This window comes from Molothrus ater, chromosome Z, assembly GCF_012460135.2.
Source record: "Molothrus ater isolate BHLD 08-10-18 breed brown headed cowbird chromosome Z, BPBGC_Mater_1.1, whole genome shotgun sequence".
Taxonomy (NCBI): Eukaryota; Metazoa; Chordata; class Aves; order Passeriformes; family Icteridae; genus Molothrus; species Molothrus ater.
This window is the reverse complement of record NC_050511.2, coordinates 39141539-39165407: the sequence shown is the minus strand read 5'-3', so window position 1 is coordinate 39165407 and position 23869 is coordinate 39141539. Positions and strand designations below refer to the sequence as shown.

At 37.6% G+C, this 23869-nt stretch overlaps 1 protein-coding gene across 2 annotated transcripts in view; it reads right to left on the bottom strand.

The window, feature by feature from the left end:
* The window catches only part of LRRC2 (leucine rich repeat containing 2), a 79339-nt gene extending 59057 nt beyond the window's left edge, over positions 1–20282 (bottom strand). The window contains exons 1-3 of one of the 2 annotated variants that reach the window (XM_036402560.2): positions 20199–20282; positions 18858–18898; positions 8201–8346 (exon numbers count right to left, since the gene is read on the bottom strand). In XM_036402560.2, the coding sequence (XP_036258453.1) occupies positions 8201–8325 (125 nt within the window). In that variant the 5' untranslated portion in view covers positions 8326–8346; positions 18858–18898; positions 20199–20282. The remainder of the gene's footprint in view (positions 1–8200; positions 8347–18857; positions 18899–20198) is intronic. The other variant, XM_036402559.2, reaches the window with a different exon arrangement.
* Positions 20283–23869: the final 3587 nt, after the last annotated feature.

The window sequence follows — 23869 nt, the reverse complement described above, 5'->3', positions numbered from 1 at the left end:
ATATTTGAAATAAATCTCCTAGTTTCTCTGAGTGTCTACTGCATTGTGGAATGTTTCATACCACAGCAAGCTGTGATATATAAGTGAGTTAAGAAAAAATAGACTGGACAGACAGAAGAACATTCAGCCCAGGGAGTCCCTAGAGTGAACTAAAGGTGTTAGCACAGTCAAGATGTTAGCACAGTCAAGGTGTTAGCACAGTTCACCAACTATTCACAATATCTCGACAAATATTGTCTGAGTTTACTTAATACAACAAAAACAAGAAAATAGGTTAAAGCAGATACAGCTCCTTAGCCCACACTGTGATATGTCACCAAGTTGTGGCTAATATTTCTAAATTTTCTGAGGGAGAAATATACAAATATCTGGTATCACTAAGCAGCCCTACTAAGGGTACCCCCACCAGCTGCAGTCTGCAAGTGCTGAGATGATAGAGTTTTCCATACCAGCAGACATGATAGTTCAAAAACCTTTCAGACTCTTTGACACATGAGCAAATTCAATTTTTAGTGTTGATTTTAACAATCTGTCATTTGTACTGCAGAAACTATCAACACAACTGAGTCTGGATATTGTAATTGCAAGAGGTTGCTAGGAAAAGCTACCAAACAATAGTTCCATATACTATACGGAAAAATAAACAATCCCAAAACACCTACTCATATTTTGTTCCAAAACTTGTGTACCAGTGAGTATAGCTATATAGATATAAAAGCTCTGTACGGCTAGGAAGTGAAGTGGTATGGGGAAGGTGTTAACTGAATTTCAAGAAAGAAAGGAAAATTATCTGAAAAAATAAGAGGCAGGAGCCATAAGGATCATAGGATCAAACAAGTAGAATTCTTTTTTTCTAAAATATTCCAGATTTTACTTACCACTGCTGTTCTGCTCTTTCTGACATTCTCCAATCCTCCAGACAGAGTTTTCTGTCCTTCTCTGAAGCTTAATTCTGCATTACTACCCTCTCATTTCCATGGAATTCCTTCATTTTCTACCAAAGCAATAAATATTTCACTCAGTGCATACTTTTGTGCACTGAAAAAAATTGCACAAAGTGCAATACAAAATGGGGGAGTTTGTGTTCACGCTTCTTTCAAGCCCAAAAAATGACTGACTCGTTCCTGACAGTATAAATTCTAAGAATGTTAGAAACCTAAACAACTGAAGTAAGAGGTTAAAAAGTCTAACCGAATAAAAAGTAAGCTGCATCACTACACATAAGCACTGGCTCTGTCAGGTAGACCCCAGGAACACCAGAATAGAGGGCTCAGGTCTAAAATTTTACTCTCTCAAAACAAGGAATTTAAAAAATGGTAAGAAGGGAGTTACATTAAAGCAGAAAAAACAAACTGCCCTCTGACACTCTGCTGATAACCTGTATAAAACACAAAAGTCAGGAGGTCATTGCTAGTCAAAATACATACAACAAAAATGGTTGTTAAGCAAATCAGTCAGTGATTTACCTCAGAAGAAAGACAGGGGTTAAAAATTAAATCTACTAGGGAACTCATAGGTATATTGCACACTGATATGGAAATCCTGTGTCAAATTTTCTCTTTACTCATACATTAAGTTATGGTAACATGCTCTGTTAGGTTTTTAAAGAATGCAGGTATCATATACAAGCACAGTCAGAACAGATGGAAGGTGAATTAATAATGGAGCAACAAAAGTGCATAATTTTGTACAGTACATCTCAGAATGAAAACATTATATTTCCCATGGGCAAAGAGTCTAATAATTTACAACACCTGGCTTTACCCTCAAGTTACATACTACCCAAATTAATCACTATGAGCCTTACTGGCCTGGAGTTGCAAATTATATCAAGCCAGTGTGTATCATGAAGAAAAGATGACAAAGCTGTAAATTTGCAAGTTCAGTTGAGACCAAACCAAAGGGATCTATTTGGCTACATGGCTGTCATTCTGCTCTGTCATTGTCAAAAAATTGAGATGATGGTACTTTTTAAGGGATCATTATGAAAATAAAGACCTTTTAAAATCTTCATTTAGTGACAATCCTCAAATTATACAGAATTTTCACCATTTTTTGTCATATCAGGAGGCTATTACATGAATCTTTAGGAAAGATATCTAAAAGAAAAGGCATCTAAACCATTGAGGCAAAAAGAAAAGAGGTATTCACATAAATAAAATAATCTTTCAATTACTAATATACATTTAAGAAGTAATATTTGGTCTTGGCACTTTAAAGACTCCTAATACTCCAGAAACACATTTCCACATATGATAAATAAGTTAAAAAACCTCAGCTCTCCTGAAGTTTATGTCCTTTTAATACTATTTAACAATAAAATATTTTCATCTTCCTCTAGGCCTTGATCAAACAGTTAAAGTCAGATTAAAAAAAAAAACACAATTATTTTCAATAGTAAGAAAAATAAAGGCAGTAAAGTCAAGCCTAATTTAGGTGGGGTTATGAACATGAGAAATATTTTTCTTGGACAAAGGGCCCAGATGAGATGTAACGTTCCAACTCAGCTAACTATTATAGTATTTCCTCTTCAATCATACAAATAGTTCCCCTAATTTTAAAAAAGGCTGGTTTCATGCTGCTTATGTTTGTCAAAAAAAAAAAAGAAAAGGAATATTAAGTTTCATACCTATATATCTGTAACACAAAAGCACACCTGTCACTAAGGCAGATGTATGTGGTATAGAGGAATTTTACTCTGGCAAGTTATTTTCCAATATATTGCATTTTTACGGTAAGCTTTCAGGACAATACGTTACAGTTATGAAACAAGATCAACAGGGAAATAGAAGATTCAAGTATTTTCATTTTGGTTAGTGCTGTGTTCCTCTTCAGGTAATCATTTCCCAAATGCTACTTCACTATTGGAGTGTACCTTCAGAAGAAAGATTCATGGCATATATTTTTCATCATTATTATACATATTTCTTTTCAAGGACATGGTAGTTCCCTTCTTGAAATTTTATTTTCTCCATCAAAATAATGAATCTAATCAACCTGATGCAAGGAATTACTCTACAATAAATCCAGTGATTGGACCCTTCAAAGGAGCAACCAGTTTGGAAAAGTGTGCATGGGTAGGGATTTCAGAGCCATCAAAGCAAGTGAGGAACAACTGGGTTTCTTTCAATTGCTCTTCCTTCAGCAGGTATACTCTGCTCAAGGTCTGATTAGAAGCCCTTGGAGGAAAGCTGTGATTCCTAGGTAAGGAAAGGAAGTTTCGTTAGATGGCACTCTTTCCTCTAAGCCAGAGCACAAGAATTGACTGGGACACTACATGGTGACACCAGTTCAGAACTCCTGAGCAATGTTTAAATCAGAGTCACTAGCTGCACTGGATCATTAAATAATCCTATGGAATTTTTAGAAGACCATCACAGTAGAACTGGAGCTCAGCCCAGAATAATATTCCTGATGGATGAGAAACATTTGCTTCAAATTCAATTGGATTGATTCAATTTCAGTATCACTGCCAGGCTCTTCCATGCAATTTAAAAGATTGTGGCTGAACATCAGCTTTTGTCTTACAATGCACTGCTGTGCATTACTTTAGACACATGGTCTGTATGCACAAGTGCCTACAAACAAAGGCAAATAACACAGTATTTTTATTAGTGCTGAAAATCGAAACCAAAACTGTTAACTGTAATTTGTGTTTGCGGCCAAGAGACTGCCAGCTCCAGTTTTAGACTAGCTTGGAAAAAGTTCTGCATTGGGCATTGAGTAGGAGAATAAAGATAAACATAACAAATGAAATCTTAGTTAAGGTGCAAATAGAGTTATAACACTGAAGTTTGGCAGAGTGATAGAGACAAATATTTTTAATTAAACTTGTAAACTCTCAGGGGGAAAAAAAGTCAGTCTGCCAGCAAAATGTAGTTTTCTTGTTGCTTTTTATTTTTAATATTCAAGAAGTATATAACTCAAGAAATAATACATGCACATTGACTTATATGCACATAGCCAGACTTTGAGAAGAAATTTTTGAAGAAGAGACAACGGAAGAGGTAGCTGAACAAACTTTTATTTTTGCTGCATGATTGTTGGTGGACAGAGAAGGCTGTGCCATTTCACAGCAAAGATTTAGATAGCTAATCTGGGCAAACAGCTCTGGCATTTCGTCACAGAGATGTTTAATTTGTTAGCGTTCAGATTTATCTTACCTACTTCTCACCAAATGACAAACATGTTGCCATCCCTCAAAAAAAAAAAAAAAAAACCTAACTGTAAACATTCATTCTTTTTCCCTAAAAAAAGAAAACAAGTAAAAAAGAAATCTCAATGAGGAAAATCATCATACCATATAAAGGTCATGTGACAGCATTCAGGATTTTGGGGAGCAATAAAAGATGGCTTTAACAAAAGATCACCACTACAAAAATCTAGAAGATTAAATATAAAACAGTGCTATAAATACATGCTTCTTTCTATAATATGCACTTTCATAAACATATAGGAAATCTCAGGACAGTGCACACTTTTTTATCAGTTTGTGGTTCATATCCTATGGGAGATTTCAAATGGACTTGTCTGACAGGATCAAGAAGATGAAATAAAGTGAAAATAAGCCTACCCAAAACTGTTCCATTTCTTTTTCTTTTATATTCAGTCGTTGGTTTATGTGTGTTCTTTAAACTGCCACACTTTCACAGTCCCACAAAAACAAAGAGGAAACAGAGGACTGAATTAAATCCATAAAGAAAATTTACCTGATCCCAGTACCTCAGAAGGCCAGTATTCTCAGTAGTTGGTTGTCCAGAATTGGCTTTCACTGTCCAGTTGCTTAACATCTACCTTGTAAACAAATCTTTACAAGACCTCACTATTAATGCTCAGCTGAAGCTTTTCATTCATTTGTGGGATTTTCCTCTGAAGAAAATCTTCAGTCAGAAATTATCTTACAAGTTACAGTTTAATGAGGCTACATGAACTAAATTACCTTGCCCCAAGGCAAACAGAACTCCCTAGAGGCTGACTGGGAGTTTGTCCTCGAATAATACATATTACATTTCACTGCATATTATCAGGTCATTTTACATAGTAACACAGCATATAAAGGAACTGCACAATCTCAAAGGCATTAGCAAATTATAATCTCTTTGAGGAAAAATGTTGAAAAAACAAACCACTAAAAAAACCACACCAGCCCCAAAGGCAAGATTCCAAACTCTGTTGCATTAGTGTATTTGCAGAGAAACTCTATTAATTTCAACACTACTTAAGAATTCACTCTGACTTCTGACAAAAGTTAATATCTAGAGCCTTAAATGCTAGAATGTAGTCTTCATTTCAGGAAAGTTCCCTCTCTAAATAGCTTTTGGGAATAATCATTTTGGATCAAAAATACTTTCTTACTGTGGCACAGTATAAACTTGCATTGATTTCAGTAGACCTACCTGACAACAGTAAAATTTTAATCCCTGGGTATGATACCTGAATTTAATCAATGTAGAAGTCCATAAAATAATGAAATGTATTTATATATGGACACATTATTTCTATTATTTAATTAGAAATACAATTTTATCTATACTTTCAAGCTAAATATCAGCAAAGTGTTCTCATATTTTTGGTCCAACATTTGAGACCACTGAAAAGCACGAAAGAAATAACTTGTGAGCTGACATTTAGGACCTAAATGCCAGTGGTCACTGCACACATCATAAAACTAAGAGGATTTTCTTTTAACCGAATTTGGCATATTATTACTAATATTCTTATTACTTTGACCATTATCCTATCAGCTTTGACCATTCTATAAGGCCTGCACCATGAAAATGAACATGAACTTTGCCATTTGCTTCAGTGGATGAAATACTGATCATTCATACTTAGGAGACAAAGTCTAATGTATTTCCTCCTTTTTTTTCCAGGAGCTCTACAAGTAGAACTAACTGGAAAGCAATCTGAGTACACGAAGACACACAACTAAACAAAGTACAATACACAAATTGCAATTATTTAAAGGAAGAAAAAGATCCTTTGCACATGCAGCAAGTGCACCTGGGAACTCATATTTCTGTGCATTATATCTCCACTTTCCTATCTTTGAGTGGTACGGGAAGATAAGAGAATTAATTTGGACTTCATTCATGGAAAAAATGCAGAAAAAGCGGTGAAGCCCCACTCTTTCAGATAGAAGTGTGTCTAAAATAATTAACCACAGGCAGAAAAAAACAGGGAGAATGCATTGGTTTCATGGAAAAGACAAGTCACTGTAAGAACTTATTCCTAACATATTCTTAACTGACAAAAGCCATGGGAGCTCAAATTAGCTACCTCAGAGGACATAAGGCTGCCCTTATTCCCTCTTACAGAGAAAATTTACCATGCATCATTTTCTTTTGTACTAGTGAACTCAAAAGTTATCTTCTGCACCACAGAAAACCAAAACCAAAAAAAGAAAGTGGCAGGGGAATGTTGACATGTTGTCCACATTAGGACAGACATAAGGTTTGATCAAGTTGAATCCCAAGTCCTTTCACTTGTGTTTTCTACCATAAGGGAAACAGCAAACATCCATCTCTCAGCTGTCATGGTTTAAGCCCAAATGGTAACCAAGTACCACACAGACATTTACTCCCCAGCCCTCCCGGCACCTGCATGGGCAGAAGAATCAGGATAAAAAAGTAACACTTCAGCATTGAGTTAAGAATAGTTTAATAATAGAAACAAAGTAAAATATGATAATAATATTAATATTCATCGCAATAATAATAATAATGAAAAGAGAGAAAGAAAACCCAAGATAAATAAATTATGTCAAATACAACTGCTCACGACCTGCTGACACACTCCTAGTTGATCTCTGAGAAACAAAATCACTCACTTCTGGCCAATTCCACCAATTTACATAGTAAGAATAAAGTTCTATGGTATGGAATATCACGTTCAGGTCAGCTGTCCTGGCTGTGCTCCCTGCCAGCTCTTTGTTCAGCCCTTCACTAGCAGAGAATGAAACACTAGAAAGTCCTTGGCTTAGCATAAGCACTACTTAGCAACAATCCAAACAGCAGTGTGTTATCAAAATTATTCTCATACTAAATCCAAAACACAGCACTGTAGCAGTTACTAAGAAGAAAACAAACTATCCTACTTGAAACCAGGACACAGCTCACACCAAAATGAATGCTTATCCTTGCTAGAGAATTCAATCTGAAGGATGAACTTCTTTTTTTCTTTTTTTTTCTTCTGTTTTTGTTAGGATTACAGTTTTTATTGTAAGCTTTGGTAGAGGTGGCTGTGTTGAAGTGAAAGGTCCCACAGAAAGGATGGTCAGACTCTGTGTTATCCTGATCTCCTCCTAGACAGCAGCTCTGTTGCCAGTGCAGCTGCCCTGGCAGTGAGAATCTACTAGTGAGGGTGTCCTGAGAGTGCTGAAACACCATGCAAAGGTTGAATGCTATTGTGTTCTTAAACAAGGGCACTGTCTTACCCTGTGCGTTTTATTTTTAAAACAGAACATGATTTCTATTTTTTTCTCTTCTCAGAGGGAGGAAATTGATAAATCCTATGTTTTCAAACTTTCTAATGCAGTTTAATATTTAACTGTGTCTTATGGGAAACAAAACATTGTTTAAAGAAAATATAAATTCAGTATAATAAAAGCAATAAAATTATCATTGGGTGTAAGCATTATAATCAAAGCCTTCTTTAATACCCCAAGAAAAAATAACTTAATAATTCTTATTCTCTTTGATATTACCTATTCAGAAGCAATTGAATATGTCCACTTCTTTAACTCCTTTTCTTTCTTCTCTCAACACAATAAAATACTTAAAGTATTTCTTAGTACTGAAACCTGTGAGCATATGTTCACTAATTCTATAATCCCTACTTTTATGCAGTATATTAAAAGAGAAAGGTACAAAAATATATGTTATTTTTCTCTTCAATTTATGTCTATGGTAAACAATAAAATGTATCATTAATATATCATGATCTGCATAGGAAAGAGCAGAAACTAATGAAACATAAGTATTGTTTGTGCTGCATTTCTCTAACTATCATGTGAGGAAAGGAAGTAAGATGTCATTGAAATCAAACCCAAACCCCTAAATTTTAATAATCAACAATTATTTTTTAGTATATTTATCATATTTGTTACAAATCTTTCTATTTATTATATTTAGTATATGGCAATGTTAGTGGATAATAAGAACAGATTTGGTTAAAATTAATAACACAAAAGTTGTCTTACTTCTCCAATGCACTTTGTTCTAATCTTTCTTTCTCCTTCCTCTGACGTTCTTTGTTCTTCTTAACTCGAGTTTCCCACAGTCCTCTTATGACAGAAAAGTCAAATATTATCACCTGATGCCCCATATTGTTGACATTAAGCTTCTCCTGCAAAAACAAGCCAATTCTTCAGAAAAAGGAATAATGAGAAAGATAAAGCTCCAAACTATCAGGTTTCATTAAAATTGTCTGAGGAAAAGAACTGAAGTCATAAGAAATGTTAACATGGTATGATTTCCATCTTGTCCGAATTATCAAGGGTTTTGTGCTGGCAGTAATCAATGTAGCATACATCAATGTAGCATACAATGTAGTATACAATTCATTTCTACATAAAATCCATGGCAACAGCTACACATTGAATTTTCCTTGCATTTTTTTCCTTTTCAAGATAAAGACAGAGTTGCAAAAAAAAAATACTGATTTGATTAAGTAACACTGATGAAAATAGCTTTAAAGGCTTTGCATTTTTAATAATTTCTGTGACTAATATTAAAATGAATGCTCATAAAGAATTTATTCATTTTAAATCATGCAAAAGCACTTCATCTGGAGTTGTTGTGTATTGATCTTTATGACCTCAAGCTATTCTGTTTTAATGGAATTTGTGAAATTCCTGCTTTCCCATAAGTATCTGCTTATCTGTGAAAGGCATCAAAAGACCAGCCCCACAACACACAAAAAAATTCACCTAAGGCGGGAGACACGGGGAAGGTTTGGTGAACACGTCATTGTCCCCACTTACTAACATGTCCTTATTCTGACCAGTCAACAGAGTTGACTTTGCAGCAGCCAGGAGAGTCGTGGCCAGGACCCTGAGGTTCTTCACCTCAGCACATGGTAAGCTAGTCACACCTGCCTTTTTCACTTTACTGGAGTGCACAGTCAGATAACCCCAGGTCATAATGAGCAATCACATGTGAATCATTCACCTGTCCTGTACACTGTTATTAGTATTGTTGTTACTGTTTTTTTTTTTTTTTTATTTCATTGCTTTTTCCACTAAATCATTCTTATCTCAACCTATGATCTTTACTTTTTTGTGCCTCCATTCTTCTCTTGATCCTGCTACAGGGGAAGGCAGGCACAGTGAGAGAGCAGCACATTGTCTGGTGTGTTTTGAGTAGGAACACTAAATTGGGGAATTAGGAATTCCTAAACCACAACACATATGGAAACACATTCCAATAGTCAGAGGCTTGGTATCAGTGTATCAGGTTCCACACAGTTAGGAACTGATGTCAGCCAGAAAGGGAAGCTCAAAGAATTATACCTCTTCTGATATAAAATGCTGTAAAACTGGTAACAATGGACAAAGACAAAGCTTAGTTACTCATTCTTTAATGGCAACCTCTTTTCCAACCCTTCTTGACTGGGTGGACTGCAGGATGTGGACTGGAAGAGAAAATTCCCTCCCACAAGATCAGTTTCATGATCATCTGAGGAACCTGAATATGCATAAGTCTTTGGGGCCTGATGAATACATATCAGAGTTCTGAGGGAATTGGCTGATGTAGTTGACAAGCCAATCTCCCTGATATCCAGAGAGTCATGGAAGTCAAGGGAAGTCCCTGGTGAGCGGAAAAGGGAAACTGCATCCATCTTTTAAAAAGTTAGAAAGGAGGACCTTGGCCATTACCAAACTGTCAGCTTCACCTCTGTGCCTGGAAAGGTCCTGGGACAGATCATCCTACTAGTTATGCTAAGGCACAGAGAGACAAGGAAGATGATTTGGGATAGCCAGCAGGGTTTCACTAAGGGCAACTCTTGCCTGACCAACCCAGTGGCCTTCTATGATGGAGGGATTACAGCAGTGGACAAGGGAAAGGCTACAGATATCATTTATCTGGACTTCTGTAAAGCCTCTGACACAGTCCCCCACAATGTCTTTCTCTCTAATTTGACATGGATTCAGGAGGTGGACTGTTGGATGGATAAGGAATTGGCCTGACAGTCACATCTAGAGGGTAGTGGTCAATAGCTTAGAGTCCTGATGGACATCAGTGACAAGTGGTGTCCCACAGGAGTCTGTATTGGCACTAGTACTAGTCAATATCTTCCTTTATGACATACACAAAAGGATTAAGTGCACTCTCAGCAAATTTGTAGAGGACACCAAGCTGAGTGTCGTTATTACACCTGAAAGATGGGATGTCATCCAGAGGGACCTGGACAAGCTTGAGAAGTGGGCCTATGGGAATATCCCACTTATTTTTCCACTTTCCCACTTGGCACAAGTGCAACTTGCTGTACAAGTGCAAGTGCAAGGAGACCAAGGGCAAGGTGCTGTACCTGGGTCAGGACAACCCCTTAAAACACAGGCTGGGGGATGAACAGATACAGAGCAGCCCTGCCAAGAAGAACTTGGGGGTGCTGGTGGATGAGAGGCTGGACATGACCCAGCCATGGGCACTCCCAGCCCAGAGAGCCAAACGTGTCGTGGAGTGCATCAAAAGGAATGGTCAGCAGTTGAGGGAGAGGATTCTTCCCTTCTATTCCACTCTCATGAGGAGCCAGCCTGGAGTGCTGCATCTTCCTCTACGTTCCTCAGCACAGGAAAGACATGGACCTGTTGGAGCTAGTCCAGAGAAGGACCACCGGGAAGATTAAAGGGATGGAAAACCTCTCTTTTGAGAAAAGACTGGGAGAATTTGGATTATTCAGCCTGTAGGAGGGAAGGCTCTGGAGTAATTGTAACTGTCCAGTACCTGAAGGAAGCCTGTAAGAAAGATGGAGACAGCATATAATGATAAAACAAGGGGGAATGGATTCAAACTGAAAGAGATGGTTTAGATTAGATATTCTAAAGATACTCTTTCCTGTGAGTGTGGTGAGTCACTGGAACATGTTGCCCAGAGAAGCTGTGGATTTCCTATCCCTGCTCAAGAGCAGGCTGGATGGGTGTCTGAGAACCCAGCGCAGTGAAAGGCATCCCTGTCCTGGAACTGGATGATTTTTAAGGTCCTGTCCAACCTATCCATTCTCTGCGTGAAACACAGCATGACTTACAAGATGGTGTTCCTCACAGTGGTTCAGTACTAGCATAGGAAACTAATCACCCACTAAATCTCTAATGCAAGTACACAAACAAATCTTGATAAAAGAGGTGGAACTATACTTTCTTGCTGAGAGTCACTAGTGGGGATACAATCATCACAATATACTGGCTCTCATAAACTGTAGCTAGATTACCAACAGAGGAAAGTCAGTTATTTAAACTTTGTGTGAGGTTTTATTAGAGAGCACATTTATTATACTGTTTATAAGCTTAGGGGAAAAAAATAAACAGTAGAAGAAAACCCTTCTTGACCATCTACTTATCAGTTAAAGAGCAATCCTCCCCTTTCCTGTTCGTTTTCAAGCTCATGTCTATAATTTTTCCTCAGATGCTACTGTGATCATTTTTTCCAAGCATTGTGTCCTTCAGCTGGAGCTATTTATTATCTGTCCTTCTGTTATAATATTGAGGACAAAGGGGAAATTATTCTCCCCTTTGTATTTTTTCCCTTGTAACTTTGCAACTGTCCCTTTTCTTTTTCACCCCCTTTCACCCACGCATCCCTCTGTAGTACATAGCATACAAAGGTATTCTGAGCCAGGAAAACACCCTCATGTCCTCTGGAAAATGCACAGCATGGACTAAAAAGAATTATGCATAGGTACATTCAGAGCAAAGATACCTACCTTCTCACCTTATTAGTTATCTCAGTAAGAAAGGCCCTCTCAAATACCAACAAGTATTGGCTCAAAACTGGTCAGAGACCAGTATCATTCTATTTACATAGTCTTCTATATGTTAGGATGTTTATATAAAATGTTATCTTTGTTGTTCATAAAGCTGCACCTATTGCTTGTTTATCTTTGCTAGCACTTAAAATGAGGCAAAAATAGTTCCTAACCTATCTGGAACTAACAGCTGATAGCAGCTGAGTCAAAACCCCATTAAAACAGTGTAATTAAAACAGCGACCTTATCCTCTGTGGAAAGGTTTGTCCTTCTAAAACATATTCACTACTAATTTACCAGAACTGTTTACCTCATAAAATAAAATGTTCACCTCTGCTTACAGGAGAAAGAAACCCAGTGACAAGGACTTCACCCCTCACAGTAACTGCAGACCAGCAGTCACTCTGCAGGGTCTAATTCATTTTAATAGACCAATTCATAGAAGTGTGTTTTGGTAGAAAGGCTGTTGCAGAAGCTGAATTGTTGTGAGACAGTGAAGTTGCAGCTGGACACTTGACCTCTGTTGGAACTAGATGGCCTTAATCAACAGAGAGTCTGAATAGACTGTGAAAGCACTCCTTTTCCTTGACTCATTTCTCACCTTCCTGTCTCACAGCTTAAGTCATCCGTTCTTTATTGAGACACTGATTTATTAAACACTAGGTTGGAAAGGTTCATTTTATCCACATATTGCTTTTATCCACATATAGCTTTTACCCACATGTTGCACTAAGCGGCAAGGTATTGTGGGGTTTTCTTCTGTGGTAAAACCAAGCAGAGGACAAACTTGGGTGGCAGATGAGAGCTGTCCATCATAATACCTCAGAATTAATCTCTTCAGAAGGAGCAAAGCCACAAATCTTGATCAGATTACAGGGTGACTAAGGCTTTAGAAATATGCATCAGGACAAATGTGAAATGCTTTTTGACATCTGCAGCTCTGAAAAGGTCACCTAGCAATCTTCACAGGTCTGTTGCTTTATCCTATATCCTTGTCTAAAAAATGGGCATAAAGTATCAAGCATGATGGCAGAATATGTATTTGCCAAAATTCAGACACCATCATTTTCCTAATGATGAGATATTGCCCAGGAAGGAAAACTGGCAAAAGCTATGCTTAACTGATACTAACTATAGGTTCTTCAGGCTACCTACTCATGCATGGCAAGAATTTATCACAGAAGAAGCAACTACTAATAATGATTTTGATTTCTAGAAATACATATTCAAATTCATACACAGTAGTTTCTTTCTTCCAAACCTCAGATTAGGCCTGTAGAGGAAAACTTAAAACTATCATCTATTATTAACAGGTGGTAAACTACATTTGGATAGAGAAAAATCTCAATCATACCCTTCTTTCTAACTTCTTAGCTTCAACTAGGAACACAGCTATTTTTCCTCCCATACTTAGGCTATTCAAAGGGAATCACTGTTATCATTTTGTTCATTGTCAGAAACCACAGCGAAGTTAGGCAGGACTTCTAGAGGTCACCTCATCTGACTGCTCTGCTCAAAGCAGTCATATGGTTCTGTACATCAGCAGCACTCCTTCTCTTCCAATTTGCCCATCATTTTGTAATTCAGCATTGCTTCTTTCTCATCCCATACTTACACATGATCATTAAGGACAGGCTTTTGTCATACTTGTGAAAATTACCTCACCCACTCATATGGCAGTAAGTGAAAGCAAAAAACTATTTCTTACCCAAGAAACAGGCACCCTTGCTTTCATTAAGGACAAGTCCTGTCCACAAAAGCAGTCATGACCTGCATTCACAAGATCTTACTTCATAACTACACTGAGTTTGCCACTTAAAGTCATTGACTTACGTAACATCTACGTCTAAATTATGCTGCAGATCATCAGCCCACCTTTCTTAGATGATGCATGGTTATAATATTTATCAGTCTTTTGAGTTATTAGTGAGACAGGCCACAAAACAAGGCTATTCAGTTAGATATGATAATTAACGTACAGCCCTTTCCAGGGGAAAAGGGGCTCAAGAACACAAAAAGAAGGCAATGTCATTTACAAGAGAATTATATATGGAGAAACTAGTTCTCTGTGCGTATCTATGGAAGCAAATAATCTTATCCCTAGCCATTTACACCTCCCAAGAAGTTATCTGCAAGACCTTAATCAATACCCTTAAAAGGCAACATATCAGGAAGTCAAACTGATCTTGTCTTCTTTGTAATGATTAGGTCAGAAACAGAGCTGGCCATTCAGGATTTTTTTTTTTTTTTTTTTTTAGCTATTCCAAGATTTTCCCTTCAGAAGCAGCTACACGTTAATTTAAGGAAATACTTTTAGGTAATATAATAAATAAATAAATAAAATAATCTCAAAATTTTAAAAATAGCGCTTTTTTTTCTAATAAGCTTTGCAGTACTTGGCAAGGTGATATGAGAGTTCGTAACCAGAGAAACTCGTATTAGTGTATTAGTGGCAGAGGAAAGAAATTTTTTTTTTTGGCTTCACTCCTTCCTGCTCTTTAGGCTTTTTGTAGGAGGAGGGGGAATAAAAATGTCCCTTTGAACACCATGGCCTTTGCATCTCTTCCTCAACCAGCAGATTATGTCAACCTTGTCCCTGTTTTTATCAATAAGGAAATCACAGGAATATCTGTAACTAGAATTTTCCTTCTACATTACAAACCACAATTCTTTCTCTCGCCAGGGATGTACTATCAGTTCAAGATACAATAGCCTGCAAAATATTCTGAATGTCATCATTCCAGGGTTCTGTGCCTTCACTAGAACACATTACCAAGCGCCTCCCCTACAAAGGAATTCTCTCTGACTCTTCCTATTGCAGGCCCCATCTCAACACCAAGACCCATCTTCTTATCAAGTTAATTTAATAATCTGACACTTCTCCGGGCCAGCTGAGGTGAGAAGGAGCGCTTGTCTGTAAGAGCATTCTTTTGCTGCCAGCATTTGGGTTTGGGTGCCCTATTGCTGTGAGCTATCCCTACACACATAGAGCAGAAAAACTGCCTTTCCAGACACTTGTGTGCAATTTCTGTTCTTAGAAAAAAGAAAACACCTTTCGTTAATCTTGCAGAAACTTTATTCATTTAAATGTATTTATAAATAGGGCTATTAAAATCAAACACAGTCCTCATGTATATAATGATATTGAGTATTTGGAGCATTTGGATGCTCTTAAGCATTTGGAGGATTAACTGGCAAAACACCACAATATTAGGGATGATACTCATCATATGTTTTTATTTAAATGATATAATATTAGTGCCAAATATTATTGCTAGTAAAAGCATCTGCCTAAGTATCTGCATGGTTTTTTTTATTTTATCATTTATATTATAATTTAATTTATTTTATTGTATAAATTCACCTAAAAGTAGGCAGACAGGTCTCTAGCATCTATTTCCAAGATTCTTTTTTTAAATAATAGGAGTACTCAGAAGCCATGAAACAGACTCTCTTCAGCAAGATGTTGAAAATATATAGGATGGAAAAGAAGATAACTACCTTGTAATGTCCATAGTCTTTATTATTTTTTATTTATTGTTATTCATGTTGTTGTTTCAAATATACACATACTTCATATGTCAACTCTTCAGTAAAACTGGAGAGGTTTAGTGCTGTGCCTTAAATGCCCTTGCTCCCTTCAGCTATTGATATCTCCAACTATTGTTTACTGGTCTACCACAGATGCTACCACAGCCATCTTTGATAGCAGCAGTGATCTCGTGACCACTTGTGTTTGTTTCCACTTGACCTCTGAACCCTGAGAAGGCATTTGATGACTGGGTTTTTTCCTTTTTTTTCTTTTTTTCCCCCCCTTGGCTTAAGGGGGAAATAAAGGTGGAAATTTATGATTTTCAATACCTCTAAAAGTGTCACCAACCTGACTATGGAGGACCACTGAAGGCAAGTAAGTTTCAAAATTAGGATGCCTTTTGGGAGCTCCTGGTGTTTAATGCTGAAGGAGTTTCATCTCCATCACCTGCACTTGCACCACAAGGTGCCACGGACTACCCAATCTTCAAAAAAGTGTTTAAGGATATATGAGCTAAAATCAACACTGAATTCTGGATGGAAGGCCTTCCACAGATAAAAAGTGCTTTTCAAATCAGCAACTTCATTGAAAGAACAGTTTTCAGCCTTTTTGCACTTATCTCAGCATCTGAGATAGATCAATCAATTCATAAATACCTTGAGAAGCATACTAAAAACAAAAACAAAACAAAACAAAAAAACCTAAAAAAAAAAAAAAAAACATAAAGACAAGGCAAGGCCATCTTTAAAAAAAAAAGTAGTGGAGCACAAGAGAAGTATTCTTAGATATGATGACTCTGTGGTCTGCCAAAATTAACTCTTCTACAAACATGTACCAAACTCTTCTACAGCTCCTCCCTGTTTACCAGTATTATTTGTCTTCTCTGCAGTGGGTAGAATACAGCCAGTGATAAGTCAAAATTGCATTGGCCTCACTATAGTAGAGTTTAAAGTTCTCTGAACTTTAGCTGGGATTAGTGTTCATGCTGGCCAACTTGTGTGTGCACAGTATTCTGTAGAACAAGACCTGAGTCTTGAGTCTGAAAGAGTCCAACATAGTTTTGAGACTACAGGTACAGCCAGTATTAGTCTCTGTTAACAGCTCTCCTGATTTCACATGGCACCTCGCTGTCCTAAAGCACAGCACTGTGTATACTTTCCTCTGCTGTTTTATGTGAGTTATTAAATTATTAATGTTTTGGTTCCTTCAATTTGCTTAACAACCTGGCTCACTTGGGCCCTTTTTCTTTCTGATAATCACTGTGGGAGATCTGCTGCACTCTAATGAGTATTACTGGCAGGATTACATGGGGGAAAATATGAGTGAAATATTTCCTACCAATGCTGCAAATAATTTCTTAGGAAATAAGCTCACTCACACTGTGCTTTGGAATCATCAAGTCATTTATCTCTCAAGTTTTTTAATAATTCAGAGGAAACCTGACATTTGGATAGCAACTGAACACATTTTTTATGTTATCAGGAAAAGATTAAATTAGAGAAACATGCTGTGATTGAAAGAGCAACAGACATTGTGGCAATGTTCACCCTATACAACTATATTTTGCTAACTGAGCACAGTTTGTAAGTGGGGTAGTGCCTCTCTGTGATGCTTGAGGAGTGGGAGAGGACTGCAAAGTGGGAAGTTGCTCTTCCCTACCTTGTTTTGCTTCTAGTAACAATCTCTTATTGTTCTACACCAGCAGGGAATTATCCTTCCTGCTAATTTGGTTGGTTTAGCTGTCACTAGTCTCGCCAAAAGTGCAGATTTGACAGTGAGAATTTGAGGTCTGGGATCCAAGATAGATTGTGTTTCAGAGCACATATGCATGCATGCTTGTGATTGCTGGGTCCTGGGGAATATGTGGGCAGGGCAATGTGATGGATCACAGCTGGTGTCCCCCTGAAGGCCTGGGTCCCCAGAGATCCAATAAATGTAGCTACAGCACAGAATAAATGCAAGAGGAAAGGGACAATCTGCTCCAAGGCTGGAGAAGGCAGTCCTGACACCTGGACATGAGCCCAGATGTTTTGGGAGTTTGAAATGTTCCTTCCTGCTCTCTCAAGAGTACAGTCTCAGCCAGCTGGCTCCTACACAAACAAACAGAGACAGTGACACTTTCAAGCTATTAATTAGTCCAACTTTCAGTGTAGTTAATTTCAGAAATTAGTGTCTTTCTGTATCATGGAGCTTAATCATGAATGCTTTGATGAATTAAGGTCTTTTATTAGTTTTCTTCTTTAGCTACTTTGTGGAAGAGACATTTATGAATAGAATCTGACATTAGCCTCTTTCATACACAAATAAATAACGTTTGCATTGTTTACATTCCCCAGCTAAGAGAAAACATATCTTTTTATTAACCTACTCATTATAACTCAGGTAAAAATAGCTATGAACACTATAAAAATTAAAAACAGATATGCAAGAGCTGAACTTGGTTTCCACACATTTTTATGTGCATATTTTTCTTTGTCTCGTGCTGCAGCATAATGCTTTACTGACAGTTTTCATTAATCAGTTCCTATTCTAGATGTAAATTAAAGTCTCACAAACAAGAGTCCTCTTTATCACTGCAGTCTTCACATCTTGATTTTTAGACAATTTTTCACAGGGTTATTCATTAATTAGGTCTTTAATTATGGATTAATTAGCAGCTGAATTACAATATTCCTTATACTTTCTCAACTCTTGTAACACTAATATGTTTGCCATCAAGCATGATAGATGTTACATATGCAAGGGGATTTATTACAGATGTATTCCCCTAGCACTTCAGTGAGCTGACTAATTATTCTTCCATTGACAATGAAGCTAATGAAACACTGGACTGATGCCTCTGACAAAAATCCATTCTTTTTCTTTTTTTTTTTCCCCTGGATATTGCTGAGGAGAGGTCTAATTCTCTTAAGACTGCAAGAGGGATGATATATTTGAAATGGGTATGAATTTGAGGTTGTTTCTTACCAAAGGAAGAACAGCTCAAAAGTGTATTATGTATTGGTGAAGGTGTTGAATCTATGCATGTAGCTGTAGTCAGCAGGTGTAAACAATTGTCTTGGGCTGTATACAACAGAGTCCTGGGAAACTAAAAACATGTTTTAAGAACTGATTAGAGAGATCCCCCTTAACTTCTCATACATAGACCCATGGCTAATAAATTTGCATTCTTTGTCACTGAGCAAAACACTGAGGCTTTCATATACGATTAGATTATCTTAATTTAACCATAACATTACACTCTCAGGTTTCTAAAACTTGTTTCACGTCCATTGCGGTTTTTAACACAATGTTTCATTGACCTCTTATTTGTCTTAAGGTTCCTGAACAATTCCCAAGAATTGAGGCAACTCTTACTTACCTTTCATGTGCCCTTATAGGGTACAGCCTCAGATGCTATCTCTGTGAATGACAACATCATAAATGTTATTTTAGACTCTCTGTCCTAACTGGCACTAATTAAAAACCCTCAAAATGTATCATTTTCTTTTTCTCCCTGGGGGGGGGCATTTTGAATGTATTGATCTAAGAACTCAGTCCTGTCACCTGCCTCTACTGCAGAAGGAGAACAAAAACCTATGTCTGACCTACAGCAGTCCTATTTCCAGTATTAGAGACAAGATCATTACCTGTATAATGAGTAAAATGGTCATAGCCAATTGCAAAGATGTTAAATTTCGTGATTTAAGATGGTAGATAATATAGATAAGCTAAAGATGATACTGCTTTCAACTATTCCAGCAGTCAACTTATTTTATCTCTAATGGCCCAAACCCCACCCCATTTAGTCATGAGGTGGCATCTGTATTTTATCAGTTCCCTCACCCCAGCTGTGTCTTTAGTCTTTCTCACAAAACTTTCCCGCATCTGTGGAGAGGAGACACAGGTGACATTGACAGCTGGACATCTTTGGAATAATTCTCCACTTTTACCTTCTGTCTGAGGAGAGCAAAGTGAGTGAAACTCTTTGGTATGATCTACCTCTTTGCTTAATGAGCGTTATCATCCACCCATGATCCTTGAAACTGTGCTCAATTAACTGCTGTTCAGAGGAAGAGAGCTGGTCAGTACCTCTTAACCTATAAAAGTAATATGTCAATGATAGCACATAAATGCTTGTGGTAGCAACAAAAGCAATAATGACAATATTTGACTTTAAATGATAGGCTGTGTTCTCAAAAGATGTAGCGGACTGTATTTCCTATGCCAGTTAGATTAACTGTAAATAGCCTTCAGAAACTGAAGTTCTATAACTCTTTTTAAATTCCACTGTAAATTCTGACAGACAGCAAAGATAAATGACTGACCTCTCAAACCATTTTTTTTCTTGAAAATCATTCTCACACCAGCATATGTCCTTGAGATGAAATAGCAATGGTTTATTATAACTGAGTCACAGAGTAGAACTTGAAAGGTTTCCTAAATTATAAACTTTGGATTTGTCACAAGTGTAAATCTATTTACAGGAACAATGCAGGGGGTGAATCTCACTCTCTTTAAAGATACCCACCAAACTTACTGCCTTGAACTAAATGCTCTCTGTTTCAACTGCTTTTCCCATATGCATTAGTTTTTAAAGATCCACAGCAAAACCAGAGCTACCTGATAGCTACCTGATAGCTACTTCTCACTTTTCCTGCCATTTTCCACCTTGACCCCACACATCTGAAGAAACACAATAATCAGCAAAACTGTCACTTACCTACTACTAAAGAACACAAGTGTCCAGAGCTCCTAAGTGTGCTCTGCAGTTATTCAATGTGGGACACTGAGGTTGTTTATAGCATAGCACAGCTCATGGCCAGCCAGATCTGTCTGAACCCTGCAGCGTGACTAGCCTTCCAGATATACTAATATGCTATATTTGTAAAGTGATAACATGATCTGTGGTCTTACAGCAGAGACACGGGCAGGATAAAGTGTCTGCACTGCATGAGTCAACACAGGATGGAAACAACAGTGCTAGGACAGCATCTCATTTGCTTCAAGGGAAGTATGACAGAGCTAATATTACTCATGCTCATGTATATTTGTCAGAAAAGGGCAAGGAGAATAGAAGAAAAATGCATATACAGTCTGAATTCCTCTAGTAATTAATTCCTCTAACCTTTTCCTTATTCCTCTAGCTACCTTTTCCTTTCCGTGTCCATTCAATTCTCAAATAAATATACACATGGGTACACAGACTATTACCATGCAGTTTGCATGACTGATTGATTTACGGCAAATTCTGCTTTTTCTTGCTGATGGTGGCTCACCTTTTTTAGGACAACGCTTGTCACTTGTATTCCTGCTTATTGTTAGTGGATCAGAAGGGCAGGGCTGTGGGCAGCCAGAGATCATCTTGCTGCAGGATCAGCATTGCCAGGGCAGGGGCTGATAAGCTCAAGGAGCTGATATGAGCTATGGGCAAAAGGAATAGGTCCTGGGGATGCAAGAGAGAAGATGGACATGGACACAGAAGCCCATCAGGACCTTCATGGCCCTCCCTGACATTTCAGCATGAATGTTAGACATTTTCTGATTGTACCTTTAATGAAATAAGCACATTAATTTCTAATTAGAAAATGATGGGAGGAAGGAAGGAAGGAAGGAAGGAAGGAAGGAAGGAAGGAAGGAAGGAAGGAAGGAAGGAAGGAAGGAAGGAAGGAAGGAAGGAAGGAAGGAAGGAAGGAAGGAAGGAAGGAAGGAAGGAAGGAAGGAAGGAAGGAAGGAAGGAAGGAAGGAAGGAAGGAAGGAAGGAAGGAAGGAAGGAAGGAAGGAAGGAAGGAAGGAAGGAAGGAAGGAAGGAAGGAAGGAAGGAAGGAAGGAAGGAAGGAAGGAAGGAAGGAAGGAAGGAAGGAAGGAAGGAAGGAAGGAAGGAAGGAAGGAAGGAAGGAAGGAAGGAAGGAAGGAAGGAAGGAAGGAAGGAAGGAAGGAAGGAAGGAAGGAAAGCTATGTAAAAAAAATAAAGGTTTTCATCAGAAATATTTTCAAAACTGCTTTAAATTCTTTTTTTAATTCAGCTTTTCAATTTAAATAGTTTCATATTTTAAAGGTTTTTTTTTAAAAAAACAAGCTTTTTTCAACAATTTCTGCTTATTTTTCATCCCTGCCAGTAACAATAACCATTAATTACTGCATCTGGGTTTGGCTTAAGCTTCAGATACTAGTTTTACATTGCTGTGCTTTCAGTGACCTTGCTGAAATCACATCTGTTGGGATGGGAAAGTCATGATCTGTGAGTTTAAATGTTCAATTTTGTCTTCAAGTCTGAAGGAGATAGTATCAGGATTCACTTTGATCTTTTTCAATGCAGTATGTTTCAAGGTATGGTGAAATGCCTGAAGGATCCTGCATCACATATCCTCACTCTTCAGTCATCTTAGTCTTCACAAATATCAGTAATAAATAGTGTGATCACCACATCCAATTTTTCTAATACATTTTTATTTTCTGATAAAACTACCCATAAATTTGCATGGTTTTTTTCCATATGTCTGTATGGATTTCCTGCAGTTGTGAGCGTTATCAGACTTCAGCTACAAGAGCTGATGAAGAAATCAGTGAGGGAGACAATGAGACAATACTTTGGAGCAGGAAAAGTGCATCCCTTCTATATTCAGTAGCATGGTGTGTAATTCTCCTTTGGTGCACACTGTCTCAGAAAACATGGTGCTATATTTTGTTTAGAATGTGACAACATTAAACAATAATTAATTAGCAATTATATTAAGAAAATACTGACCTCTATCTCACTTTTTCAGGATCCATCCCTTGCTGTACAGGTGTTGATTTTGGCAAAAGAAGGTAAGAATGTTCTTTAAGTGTTTAAATACTGAAATGTGTTTCAGTAACAGAAAGCTGAGCTTGCAGTTAATTCCCTGGCCTTAGCCAAGGATTCATAGATCAGCTAACCTTCCAACTACAATCATAGCTTACCCATGACAGGGAGAGCCTTGAGATATTTGCTGGAAAGAGAATGAGAAAAGAGATCAGTTCATGAAGTAGTCATCACCTACATTAAAAAAATAAAAGAATTAAAAAGAGGCTATCCTATTAAAGAAAATGCACTAAGGATGGAAAAACAACTGAGGAATGGTATGAAAGATTTAGAGGAGTATTGAAAAGTGACTGACTGGGAAGAGAGAGGTGGGGGGAGAGGGATAGAAACTATAATACTGTTTAGTTGTGGATCTCCGTGTACTTGACAAAAAATATGAAGGAAAAGGAAAACTGTAAGTTAGTACATAAATGCTGGCATAATATGAAAATAGCACAAGCAAGGGAGTAGTAGAGACATCCCACTGCTCAGCCAGTGAACAGACAGAAGGCTTGCTTGCTAACAACAAAACCCATTGGCAGGCTTGAATCTATTTTAAGGCATGCTAGAGTGACAGAAGCTAGTTTGTTCAAAGGTGTTTGCCTACTGCATCCTGCCTCCTGCTTCATCATCAGCAGTATTCATCTGTCAGAGACAAACTGACCTTGGCTCAAACACAGCCTTGCATGCCTGCCACAGTGTTCCCACAGGAATTGCTCCTCATCTAGGTGATCCAGTAGAATGACCAGCATCTATGTACCCATATGACACTGCAGTCTAATGAATCATCCTCCTGGACGAGGACCATTGCCTGGGAAGTGGTACAAAAACAGTCATTTCATAAAGGGGCCTGGTCCATTTTGGCTGCTGGAGTTCATCAGTTTCATAAACTGGAGCTATTGTGAAATACAGAAGTAGCCAGCACTGGACTCCCTGACAACCAAGTCTTGTAAACAGCTTGCAAATCTGCCCAAGCTATGGTAGTTTGAAGCCAGCTGCTCCAGAAGAGCAGCTGTATTGCTTCCAGTGATAAATTCACTCTGAAATCAAAACAGCCCTGCTTATAAATCAGTGTACTATCCTAGGATAGCAGATCTTCTATCCATGAAACTGACAAATCCAACACTCAGATAATCAAACTGATGTAAATGAGAATTGACTATAAACAAACACACCAAGAGATATTCTCTTTTTCCACTTGTGCATTAGCTGTAGCAAAACTTCCCTACTTACTCAATCTCTTCTTTATAGAAAACCCACAATGTAAAGGCAACAAAGATACTAGCAACATAATCTGCTGTATAAATAATTGCTGCATAAGCATATCTACACTCATTTTTCTGGTCTGTCTTCCCTGTTCATTCTAAGGATAACAATATGCAATCAAATTAAGGTCAGTAAAAAACTCTGAACGTTAAGGTCAGTGTCTGGGTAATGCAGCCTGCAACCAAGACTTAGCATCTCATGTAGACAAGGCACCTTCATACCAGCACTTCATACCTAAAAGACTGACAACAGAGTGGTTCTAGCATAGCTGTAATCAAAACGTCTACTAGAAGGAAACACTTGAC